Source organism: Suillus bovinus (assembly GCF_016758785.1).
Source record: "Suillus bovinus strain UH-Sbo-P2 chromosome Unknown EDB93scaffold_122, whole genome shotgun sequence".
NCBI classification, from domain to species: domain Eukaryota; kingdom Fungi; phylum Basidiomycota; class Agaricomycetes; order Boletales; family Suillaceae; genus Suillus; species Suillus bovinus.
In genome coordinates, this window is record NW_024542178.1 from 72538 (window position 1) to 83367 (window position 10830).

General features: G+C 47.1%; 1 protein-coding gene across 1 annotated transcript; it reads left to right on the forward strand.

The window, feature by feature from the left end:
• The first annotated feature begins 215 nt into the window (after nt 1–215).
• Nucleotides 216–7033, forward strand: EDB93DRAFT_1332384 (ABC protein). Its single transcript, XM_041455247.1, has 40 exons — nt 216–415; nt 465–516; nt 578–643; nt 697–1059; nt 1113–1157; nt 1214–1348; nt 1397–1570; nt 1638–1644; nt 1700–1752; nt 1815–1959; nt 2012–2062; nt 2113–2179; nt 2232–2349; nt 2405–2785; nt 2835–2948; nt 3002–3115; nt 3164–3208; nt 3260–3335; nt 3377–3778; nt 3830–3953; nt 4005–4085; nt 4142–4244; nt 4299–4341; nt 4396–4416; nt 4466–4480; nt 4528–4593; nt 4645–4728; nt 4781–4940; nt 4994–5042; nt 5101–5173; nt 5230–5282; nt 5339–5363; nt 5412–5613; nt 5667–5747; nt 5797–5860; nt 5916–5931; nt 5984–6260; nt 6308–6393; nt 6449–6510; nt 6562–7033. The coding sequence occupies exons 1-40, from the start codon at nt 270–272 to the stop codon at nt 6673–6675; spliced, it is 4353 nt and encodes a 1450-aa protein (XP_041301572.1). The 5' UTR covers nt 216–269; the 3' UTR covers nt 6676–7033.
• Nucleotides 7034–10830: the final 3797 nt, after the last annotated feature.

Below are 10830 nucleotides of genomic sequence, written 5' to 3' on the forward strand. Positions count from 1 at the left end.
CCGCTTGGCCAGGCAATTGCCACTGGCAGAATGGCAGCAACAGCATTAGAGTTCGAAAAACGTGAATCACGTTCAAATTCATTCATGCACTTCCCGCCAATTGTAAACCCCCAGCTCAGTGGAAACGTTGCTTTGCTTTAGTTGGCTCATGCTTATCCTCATGTACAATTATATATTAATAACACAACTTGAAGGTGGATGGCGTTCCGATTCTTCCTCAGCAAGCCGCCATCTATCTGGCCCAGTATTTTTGTCCCGCCTTGTTCCGTATGAGCTCGCAACAGTCAGAAGAATCTGTGAATGGGGACAAAGAAAAGGTCGAGGAGGTCAACGCAGCCAACCTTCACCCTTTCAACCTTCAGCTCGATACTGGTGATGAGTATACCAACTTTCGTCAAAAATGGTGGCAATTATGGTAAGTGAGGCTATTTTGCAAACATTATCCTCTGAAAAGCTGTGAGCAGGTTACCTAAGGACCCACCGCCTCCAGCTCCACCGTCTCTGGAGGATGCAGCGGTACGTGAGCACCCTACGCTGATCTTCTGAAGGGCCCTCCTAATAATATGGTATTCTACAGCTGACGCCTTTAGTCAATGCTTCCATCTTCTCTCAGCTCACCTACTCTTGGGTCACAGATATAATGGTCAGTCATTGAACCCTGATCCCAATGTATTCTGTTTCAACGCATACACCTAGATTCTCGGATATCAGCGCACGTTACAAGCACCTGATCTATATAAAATGGATCCATCCCGAGAGTCGACCGTCCTTGCCGCTAAACTTGAAGCTGCATGGCAGCGGCGTGTAAACACTGCAGCCGACTGGAATGCACGACTTGAGAGTGGAGAACTCGTGCCATCTCTCTTCAAACGTACCAGCTGGGCTTTGCTTGCAATTTCAAGCAATGATCAGAAACAAGGCACGACTTGGTTTGAGCGATACACAGCATTTCAGAACCATTGGCGAGAATCCGAAGGGCGGAAAGAGGCCAGCCTTACTTGGGCTTTGAATGATGCTTTTCGTGGTATGTTCTGGATTGGAGGTATATTCAAGGCATGTGTATTCCTCATAGATTTTCGCTCTCATAATCAATCTACAACACCACTTTGCAGGTTCTTGGTGATACAGCACAACTCATGGGTCCTATCGTCCTTCGGGTAAATGTCAATTTGTGTTTGGTTTATACCCTGCGATATTTATTCTCCCCCGGCAGGAAATCATCGTCTTTGCGCAAGAGCGTTCCGCTGCGATCATTGCAGGAACACCTGCCCCTAATGTCGGCCGTGGTATTGCCATGGCTCTTGGGCTCTTCGCGCTCACTATGATAGCCAGAGTTTGCTTCCACCAGGTTTGTAAGACTTTACAGATTATACGTGGCTAACCTAATGTTTTCAAGTTCTTTTGGCATTCGATGGCAACAGGCGTACTGGCTAGAGCGGCGCTGATAACTTGCATTTACGAGCGTGGAGTGAATCTCACAGGCAAAGCGCGTGTCAAACTCAACAACGCCCTGCTTGTCAACCATATTTCTACTGACGTGAGCAGGATTGACGCGTGTGCGCAGTGGTTCGTGAGTTACCAGCTTGAACATTACACTCGTACTGTCAACTGACTTGTAGCCTGTCCCTCATCACTAGCATGCAGGTCAGTATACAGGATCTCTAGCATTTAGATTTAGAGATGACTTACTGTCTTCAAGCCTGGACCGCGCCTATTCAGGTCACAGTTTGTTTAATCATTCTTTTAACTGAGGTTTGTTGTACACTATAAAGGAGTCTATTTATCTTATCGACATTTGAAAAAAAACTATGTAGCTCGGGCCGTCTGCACTCGCTGGTTTCTCGCTATTTGTCCTTATGATTCCGATTCAACAGCGGTTAATGGCGTTGCAGCACCGTATTCGCTTAGTATCGATGAAGTGGACTGATCAACGAGCCAAAGTTCTGCTAGAGGTACTAGGTACGTAAGCTTGGGGCTGCTGGGACATGCGAGGATACTGAAGAGAATGCAGGGGCTATACGGATTGTCAAGTACTTCTCATACGAGGTTCCTTTCCTTCAAAGTAAGTGTGATGAGTCAAATATCAACACCATACTCATGGACATTGCTCAGGAATCTTCGACCTTCGAAAGAAGGAGCTACATGGTATTCGATGGATTCTTCATCTAACTTCGGCGAAGTAAGTCTCGATGTGCATGCCATGGCGACGCGTCCTCATTTAATTTATGTAGCTTGGCCCTCTCGACTTCGCTGCCAGTCCTCGCTGCCACACTAGCTTTCGTCACATACACCCTTACAACACACAACTTCAACGTTGCCGTCATATTCAGTTCATTGAGTTTATTTCAGGTGAAATCTTTTACTGCGGCGGACATAGACACGCAGCTAACTGAAAGATAAATAGCTTCTCCGGCAACCAATGATGTTTATGCCTCGCGCTCTATCGGCTATCCCCGATGCATCCAGCGCGATTCAGCGGCTCACACACGTGTTCCGCGCAGAACTTATTTCTGGAGATACACTCATGATTGACAGGGATCAAGAACCCGCGCTTCTGGCGAAGGACGCGACATTTGAGTGGGAGTCATATGTACAAGATTCTTGTGAGACATTCAGCTCGAAGGGTGGCGGCGGTCCGCCGAGGGGCAAGGACAGGAATGTGGACATGGCAAAGGAAAAGCCCACTCCTGGAAAGGATGCACCTCTTTTTCAGGTAAAGAATGTGACCATGACCATTTCACGAGGTCAACTTGTTGCTGTAGTCGGGCCTGTTGGGAGCGGCAAGGTAATTTTATCGAATGAAATCCTCGAAGCGACCACTGACCCATGAATAGTCCAGTTTATTGCAAGGACTGCTAGGTGAGATGAGGAAGGTCTCCGGGCATGTCTCGTTTGGCGGTCGCGTTGGTTATTGTCCACAGATCGCGTGGATCCAGAATGCTACATTGGTCAGCGTGGTGCCGCTCTAACAAGAGAAAATACATCTGACATCTTACCCTAGCGTGATAATATTACTTTTGGCCAACCATTCGAGGAAGACAAATATTGGCGCGTCGTTGAGACCACCTGTCTACTTCCGGATCTCCAACTGCTCCCAGATGGTGATCTGACCGAGGTACGTGGGTAAATTCAACTCGATACCACTACTTATTTTCTGTGTCAGATTGGAGAAAGGGGAATCAATCTTAGCGGAGGCCAAAAGCAGAGAGTGAGTTCGTGGCTTGTATCAGTCGAGAATCGATCTTTATCTTCCGCGCAGGTCAACATTGCTCGTGCCCTGTACTTTGAACCTGAAATTGTCATATTTGATGATCCGCTCTCGGCAGGCGAGCTATGTCATTTACATTGTGTCTATCATATTGAAGAATGCCTTCAGTGGATGCTCATGTCGGAAAGTCCTTATTCCAAGGTGCCATCGTGGGTGCCCTGCGAAATCGTGGCATTACCGTCATCCTGGTCACGCATGCGATCCACTTCCTCTCTCAAGTAGATTACATCTATACCTTGAATAACGGCGTCATCACAGAGAGTGGAACCTACAAGGATCTGGTCTCTCGCGGTGGGCATTTTGCGCGTTTAGACCTAGATTTCGGTGGCCATGCGTCGGAGGGGGAAGATAAAGACCAGGAAGAGGAGGTCACTACGCAAACAGGCATTACTATCGAGGATGTGAAATTGAAGTCTGAAAGAGCCAGAAAGCGGGCAATTGGCAGTAGCAACATCGAAGGTCGCTTGATTGTCAAAGAGAAACGGTCGACGGGTTCTGTTTCCTGGACAGGTGCGATCGAATTCGTCTGAGATGTTTCCCTGGAATGAAACAGTTTCAAAGTGTATTGGACCTACTTGGTTGCTGGACGTGGTTCAATAACGGGCCCCCTATTTCTTCTCCTCATGCTTGTGATGCAGGGAAGCCTGATCTTGAACTCGTACACACTAGTTTGGTGGGAGACGGAGTCAGTGTATTTTTATCGACTTGTTGGTTCCTTTTCTAAATCCCAGCGCAGTAAATTCCACCGGCCAAACTCGTTCTATCAGACGCTGTACGGCTGCCTAGGGGTTGGTCAAGCGATCTTCGTGTTCTTGCTGTAAGTCGGTTGCTATCGCACATGGCTGCACGCTCACTCAACACAACTTGCCGTAGGGGTGCTGAAATGAATTACATTTCCTGTTATGTGTCTCAAAGCTTGCACGAGAAGTCGGTACGCAACATCTTTCACGCATCCATGTCCTTTTTCGACACTACAGTAAGTGATTGTGTATGAAAGCACCATAAACTAATGCTGATTGGATACCTGTAGCCTATGGGTCGAATCCTCAACATTTTTGGAAAAGATATCGACAGTGAGTGTCTCAGCGATCTATGCTATGCAATACTTACTAAAACCTTTCACTCAGGTATTGACAATCAACTACCACGTGAGTTGTCTGTGACTGCGTGGTGAAATGTTGCTTATCCATCGTCAAGAATTAACGACGTCGGGTACGTTAGCCACACGCTTCATTTACGGAAACTGAGTGAAGATCCAGTTGTCTTTAAGCTGTCTAGCGTGATGGGCTCTATCATCATCATTTCTGTTTTTGAACCGTACTTTGGTCAGTATATATCTAGATATCTCTGCCAGGATATGACTCATGCCTGTCTAGTCATTGCTGTGTTCTTCGTCGCTCTCGGTTATAGCTACTTTGCCGCCTTTCATCAAGCTGGTGCTCGTGAAGTCAAGCGCCTGGGTTTGTTTCTGTGTTTTTGACTTCGAAAGCCTGCGTTGAAATCGGTCATCAGACTCTATGCTTCGCTCTCTTCTGTATGCCCACTTCTCAGAGACCTTGACAGGACTTCCCACAATCCGAAGCTACCGAGCAATGAAACGAATTATTGCTGCCAATAGATACTACGTTGATCTGGAGAATAGAGCTTTATTTCTCGTGATTACGACCCAGAGGCAAGTAACCCTATACACATCTTGACGGTCATTAGTTTATCTCCTTCCCTCAGGTGGCTTGCAATAAGGTTGGACTTCATAGGAGCCACATTAATCTTTTTTGTAGGCGTCTACTCAATGACAGCTGCCTCGTATTTACCCAATGCTATGATCTCAATAGGTTGCTCTTCTCGCAGTGATCGATGTCTCCGGGATGAATGCCGCTCAGATAGGGTTGGTACTGACATATGCCTGCGAGTCTCCCAATGCCGTCATCAAAGTACATACGACTGACCTCTTTGTGTCACAGTGTCGCTGTTACAAATGTGGGGTATGTTAACCAGGGAAACAGCTGACGTCGAGGTAAGGCTTTCCTAACTATCCCATATTACAGGCTACTGAATCGTTCTTTGCCTCAGAATTACATGAATGCAGTGGAGCGATGTAAGCCCCCAATTCCATCATATCTCAACTCTCGCTTACATCTCGCAGTGTCACAGTACGTCGCAGGCGATACGATACCTCAGGAGGCTCCGTATGAAATTGAAGAACGAAAGCCCCCAGCGCAATGGCCTGAGCATGGTGCCGTCGAATTCAACGACGTTAAAATGGCATATAGGCCGGGCCTTCCCGATGTATTGAGAGGTATCTCGATTAAGATTAGGGGAGGCGAAAAGATAGGCATTGTTGGACGGTCAGCTGGTTTGTTAAATCTGTACGCGTTATACTAATTCAGTGCCTTCTCAGGACTGGTGCTGGCAAATCTTCGTTGATGCTTGCACTATTTCGAATTGTTGAGGTGTCTGGTGGTTCAATCACTATTGATGGGTGCGTGGATCGTCGCTCGTCACGGGATTGGTTGGTTTACCCCTTCTAGTGTCGATATATCGACAATTGGTCTTAAAGATCTCCGCTCTAAGATTTCTATTATCCCACAAGATGTCTGTAATTTTTTCCTGTACAACCTAGCACAGGACTGACGTATGAACTCTACAGCCCCTTCTATTTAGCGGTTAGTATCGTAGATCTACGTGTTCTTGTGTGAAGCGCTCATTGATGACTAGGGACCATACGCTCCAACCTGGATCCATTCTCGCAATACAGTGACGCGGAGCTATGGGATGCACTGCATCGATCTTGTCTGCTTGATTCTAGCACCACTCCGAGACAGTCATTTTCCAGTGATGGTGTCGGACACGAGCAAGCCCCCACTAGCCGCCACGACCTTGACAGTACCGTTGAGAGCGAGGGAACGAACCTCAGTGTTGGGGAGAGATCTCTGCTCAGCCTAGCTCGTGCGCTGGTGAAAGATTGCAAAGTCGTTGTCCTTGACGAGGCTACGTTAGTCATGCTCTTCTCCTGTATGCCTGATGTTAAATTTTTCTCAGAGCCTCTGTCGATCTCGATACTGATAGCAAGATCCAGCACACTATCCAGACGGAATTTCAGGATCGGACGCTACTTTGTATTGCCCGTGCGTTTTATCTGCTGTGCTCTCGCTGTGATGCTGTGATGCGATGACACTTCAGACCGACTTCGTACCATCATTTCATATGACCGGATTCTGGTCCTTGACACTGGTCTTGTTGCAGTAGGGTGATTTTAACGTCTTTCATCGATTAATACTCACACTCTATTCAAGGAATTTGATACTCCATCCAATCTTTTCAAAATAGAGGATGGACTTTTCCGCGAAATGTGCGAGAGGAGCAACATCTCGTTGAAAGATATACTAGAGTCGAGTAGACAGGTTTAAATGGTCAAGTCTGTCGTTGATTTCTTTTCATGATGGTAAGGCCTGCACCTGCTACGTGGTATTTATTTCTTGTCGCAATCTTGAAGTTGTTCCATGTTTAGAACGCATTTATGTATCGATAAAATAATAGAAATACGATGGCTATATCTACTGATCGCAAGATAGAGACGAGAACATTTTTGCTCACACGTTAAGCTGCAAGATAGTATGCCGGAGATATTTTGAGTTCTGGGAACGGTTGTTGTGGACATGAGAAATTGCGACTTAAGAGCTTGTTCGGTAATCCACGTTAGAGCAACTTTACTTCAACGCACAATTTTGGAGCTTGTTCGGTAACCTGAGTTTGAATGAAAGTTGGGCGCAAAGTTTGACAATGCACAGCATTGAACAGGCGGCACGACGAACGCCGGTGTCGGAGATCGAATGTCTTTCCCTTCCGACCATGGCCACGAAATCTGTTATCAGCCATCGCGCATATGATCAGCGCAGAAAGCAGATCTTTGTAGCAGTCGCTACTTTCATAATCTGTAGCCAACTCCAGCTGATACAAATGTCTTTACCAAAGGAGAAGGCTCACTGGGAGGATGCTGAGGTTGATGCCCTCCTCGACTATCTTATCACACAACGATCAAAGTTGGCTGGAACCAACTTCAAAGAACCGACCTACAATGAAGCTGCCCTCAAGATCGCAGGGTTGAAGAAAAGTGGCCCAGTAAAGACGGCATCACATTGCAGGGTTAAATGGGCAGGGGTATGTTGTCTCTTGTGCCACTCTGAGTCCAGCCATCGCTGATGCAAATATTTTAGTTAAAATCTACTTACAATGCTATTGAGAAATATCGCAACTGATCCGGGTGTCATTGGGATAGTGAACATGGTGCTAGCATTCAGGGGGAGGCAGCTGAATCTGTGTGGAATGAATTTATTCACGTATGTAATCACATTTATGTATTAATTTCAGCTGAATTTATCTTGCCACAGAGCAGCTCTGGGAAGTCCATGAAGTTGTTCAAGAACACCAGTTACAGGTTCTACAACAAGATGGACCAAATCCTACCAACTAACAGCATTGCACATGGATCTGCTTCATACAACCCCACGTCATCAGCTGCAACCAGCACTCAAGTCCCAGTGCCAGGTCCCAGTGTCAGTAACATCACTGATGATGCTGCACCAGTACCAGGTCCCAGCACCAGCACCAGCAACATCACTCATGATGTCAGTACTAGTATCCCCTCCCTCATGCCGCCTCCTTCTTCTACCTCTAGCCTGGGAAAGCGCCAGCTCGATGATATGACGTCAGTTGCCCCTTCCGCATCCATCATGTCTGAGTCGGTCTCGCAGCTGGTACCATCAGAATCCGACAGCAAGAAGCTCAAGTTAACGGGTACGAGTCGGCGTAGCAGTGGGAATGGTGGCAGAAAGGGCAAAGATGCTGCCAGCGCTGCCGCATGGATGAACCTGCAAGGTTCCATTAATCGCCTGACCGATGGTCTTACAACATCGACCGTCACTGAAGATTCTCGGGTGGCGGATGAAACAAGCCGTGCGCTGGACAGCATGCAAGCAGAAGAGGACTTGTCGCATGATGAGAAGATTGTCCTCTTGAACGCGAGAATATGCACTGTGTATTTGAGTACCACGCCGGAGCTTCGCATTGGTTTTTTGCGGTCTATCATTCAACAAGTCAAGCACAATATTCCATTTTTGTAGTAGTAGCAGAATGTTGTACTACTACTGTATCAAATAGCATCATCGTTGTCAGCATCATTTTCAAGCTCTGCATACTGTTCATCATCTGAAGCCGCCTCCTCATCACTTTCCAAGAACTGATCTACATCCATCAAGTCTCGTTCATACAAGTAGTTTTGATAATCCTCCCACATTTGCATTGCAATCTGATCACGAAGGTTGTTTGCGTTGGTATGAATGGGCGCTGCACCTGAGTTATCGGTGTCGGCATGTCCTGGAGGTGCTGGGAAGGTGTCGTGATGGTTGTCATTGACAACGGGTATGTGCGGCAAAGGACCTTCATCTGGGTCATGAGCGCGGATGTAATTGTGAAGAGTGCATAGCGCTGTAGGAATCCGCGCCTGAATGTCAATGCTATATTCAGGGGATATGAGAAGGATGCGAAAACGACGTTTCACAACACCAAAAATTCGTTCAATGACGTTGCGAGCTGATGCATGACGGAGGTTGAACAACTCTTCTTTGTTAACAGGTCTAAAAAATAATGTCAGATGAGCAAAAAAAAAACAACTGAAGGTTTACCTAGTGCTAGCATGGCCCCATTCAGCAAGGTGATAGCGAATGCCATGATAGGGACTAAGAGCTCTTTACATGAGGGGAACCCTGAATCAGCAAGAAGATATTTTCCAGGCAGGATATTCAGGCCATCATTGCGAGCTACATCCCAGAGTCGAGCATCGGTTGCTGATCCCTCCCAGCCAGTCAGTGTGAATGTAAAATTGAGGTCAAAATCGCACACAAAAAGGCAATTTTGAGAGATGAAGCCTTTGCGATTGTAATAGAGGTGGCGGCTGTGTGAAGGAGGGTATGCATGGATATGACTGCTGTCAATCGCTCCGATGGCATCTTTGAAGTAAGGCCAGCATTTTGGGTTGTCGCGAATTTCACTTGAGACAGGTGTGCTGTCAGTGGGAAGGCGGACATGTGTTGTGTAGAATGGATGGGACGAAAAAATAAAGAGCATCTTGCGGAAATAGCTGTTATATGAGTGACTTGGGGTTAGTACTAAGTTCAAGCAAGGTTTTGCAAACTACAAACCGAGAGACTGTATCATTTGACCGCTGGAATCGTTCTGCGAGATGTCTTAAAGATAATCCGGTCACACACACATATAGGAATATTGCCAGCTGCTCCTCTAATGATACGTGGCGTGAATCTGCATGGCCAAGGCTTCGAAGATCATTGACCAAACTCTCAAAGACCTCAGCATGCACCCCAAGCTCACAGCGTATGCGTTCAGGGTGGCCAACAATTAATTCCATCACCCATTCTTGACTGGTCAATGACAAAGTGTGGTAGGGCTCAGGATCCTCAGGGGTCTGTTGTATGAGTAGATGTGTAGTAGCGGCAAGCAATATGTTTATCAGGAGAGCAATGTAACGGAAAGTGCGCTTGCAGACTTCTGCTCTTGCGATGTGCACCGTATCCGGTTGAGTTTGCTGAAGAAGATGAGCTGCAGTGAGATGCCCCCCATGGGGGGTAATGGGATTAGGGAATAGTGGCTGATTTACTGATAGGAGTCCCTGTGGATCCATGGCTGGTATGTTGTACCGACTCGTAATACCTGTGATGATCAGCACTGATCCTTTTCAGTCTCCGCTCACAACTCAGACGCACCTGCGCCACATCAAGAGCTTGTTTGGTAATCCACGTTAGAGCAACTTTACTTCAACACACAATTTTGATGTGGCGCAGGTGCGTCTGAGTTGTGAGCGGAGACTGAAAAGGATCAGTGCTGATCATCACAGGTATTGTTACAAGAACATCTAGACGCTTGGGCCCCTACTATTTTTCTCCTGATCCTCCTCGTATCAGCCCTCGCATCATACCCTTACCCTGACCTTACCCTTGTCATCCTCGTCATCCTCGCATTCCCTTTCGCCCTCTACCTGTCGCTTCAGCAAAGCCAGTACATTTGGCCGGATCCTTTCGCTGACGAAGCATACCCATGCTCCGTTTCACCACCTGACTGATCCTGCGGACAGTCCCCTTGCCCTTACCGTCCAGACGGTAACCTATGATACGATGCACGACGCATCCCCTTTGCCCTATTCCCTTTCCTGATCTCTGACTCGGTGCGCAGTCGCACATGCGACTTATACTTAGATCCGCAGTTGCACGATCGTGCCCCTGCGTGTTTTACTTCTCATTCTGATCTTTGACTCACTTTCTTATCCAGCACGTTCTACCTAGATCGAACGTGCCTTCCTATTATGGTCTTACCCTTTACCGATTGCCTCTCCCGGTAGTACGAGTTATCATCCACTAATACGTCCCCTGTCCTCTATATAAACTCGCTACCATGTACCATATTCCTTAACTTGAATCTACTTGGTTCTTGACCTCCTACTCTCACCAGAGTGATCCTTCTGCCTCGCCAGCAGTCTATATTCTATCTTCTTA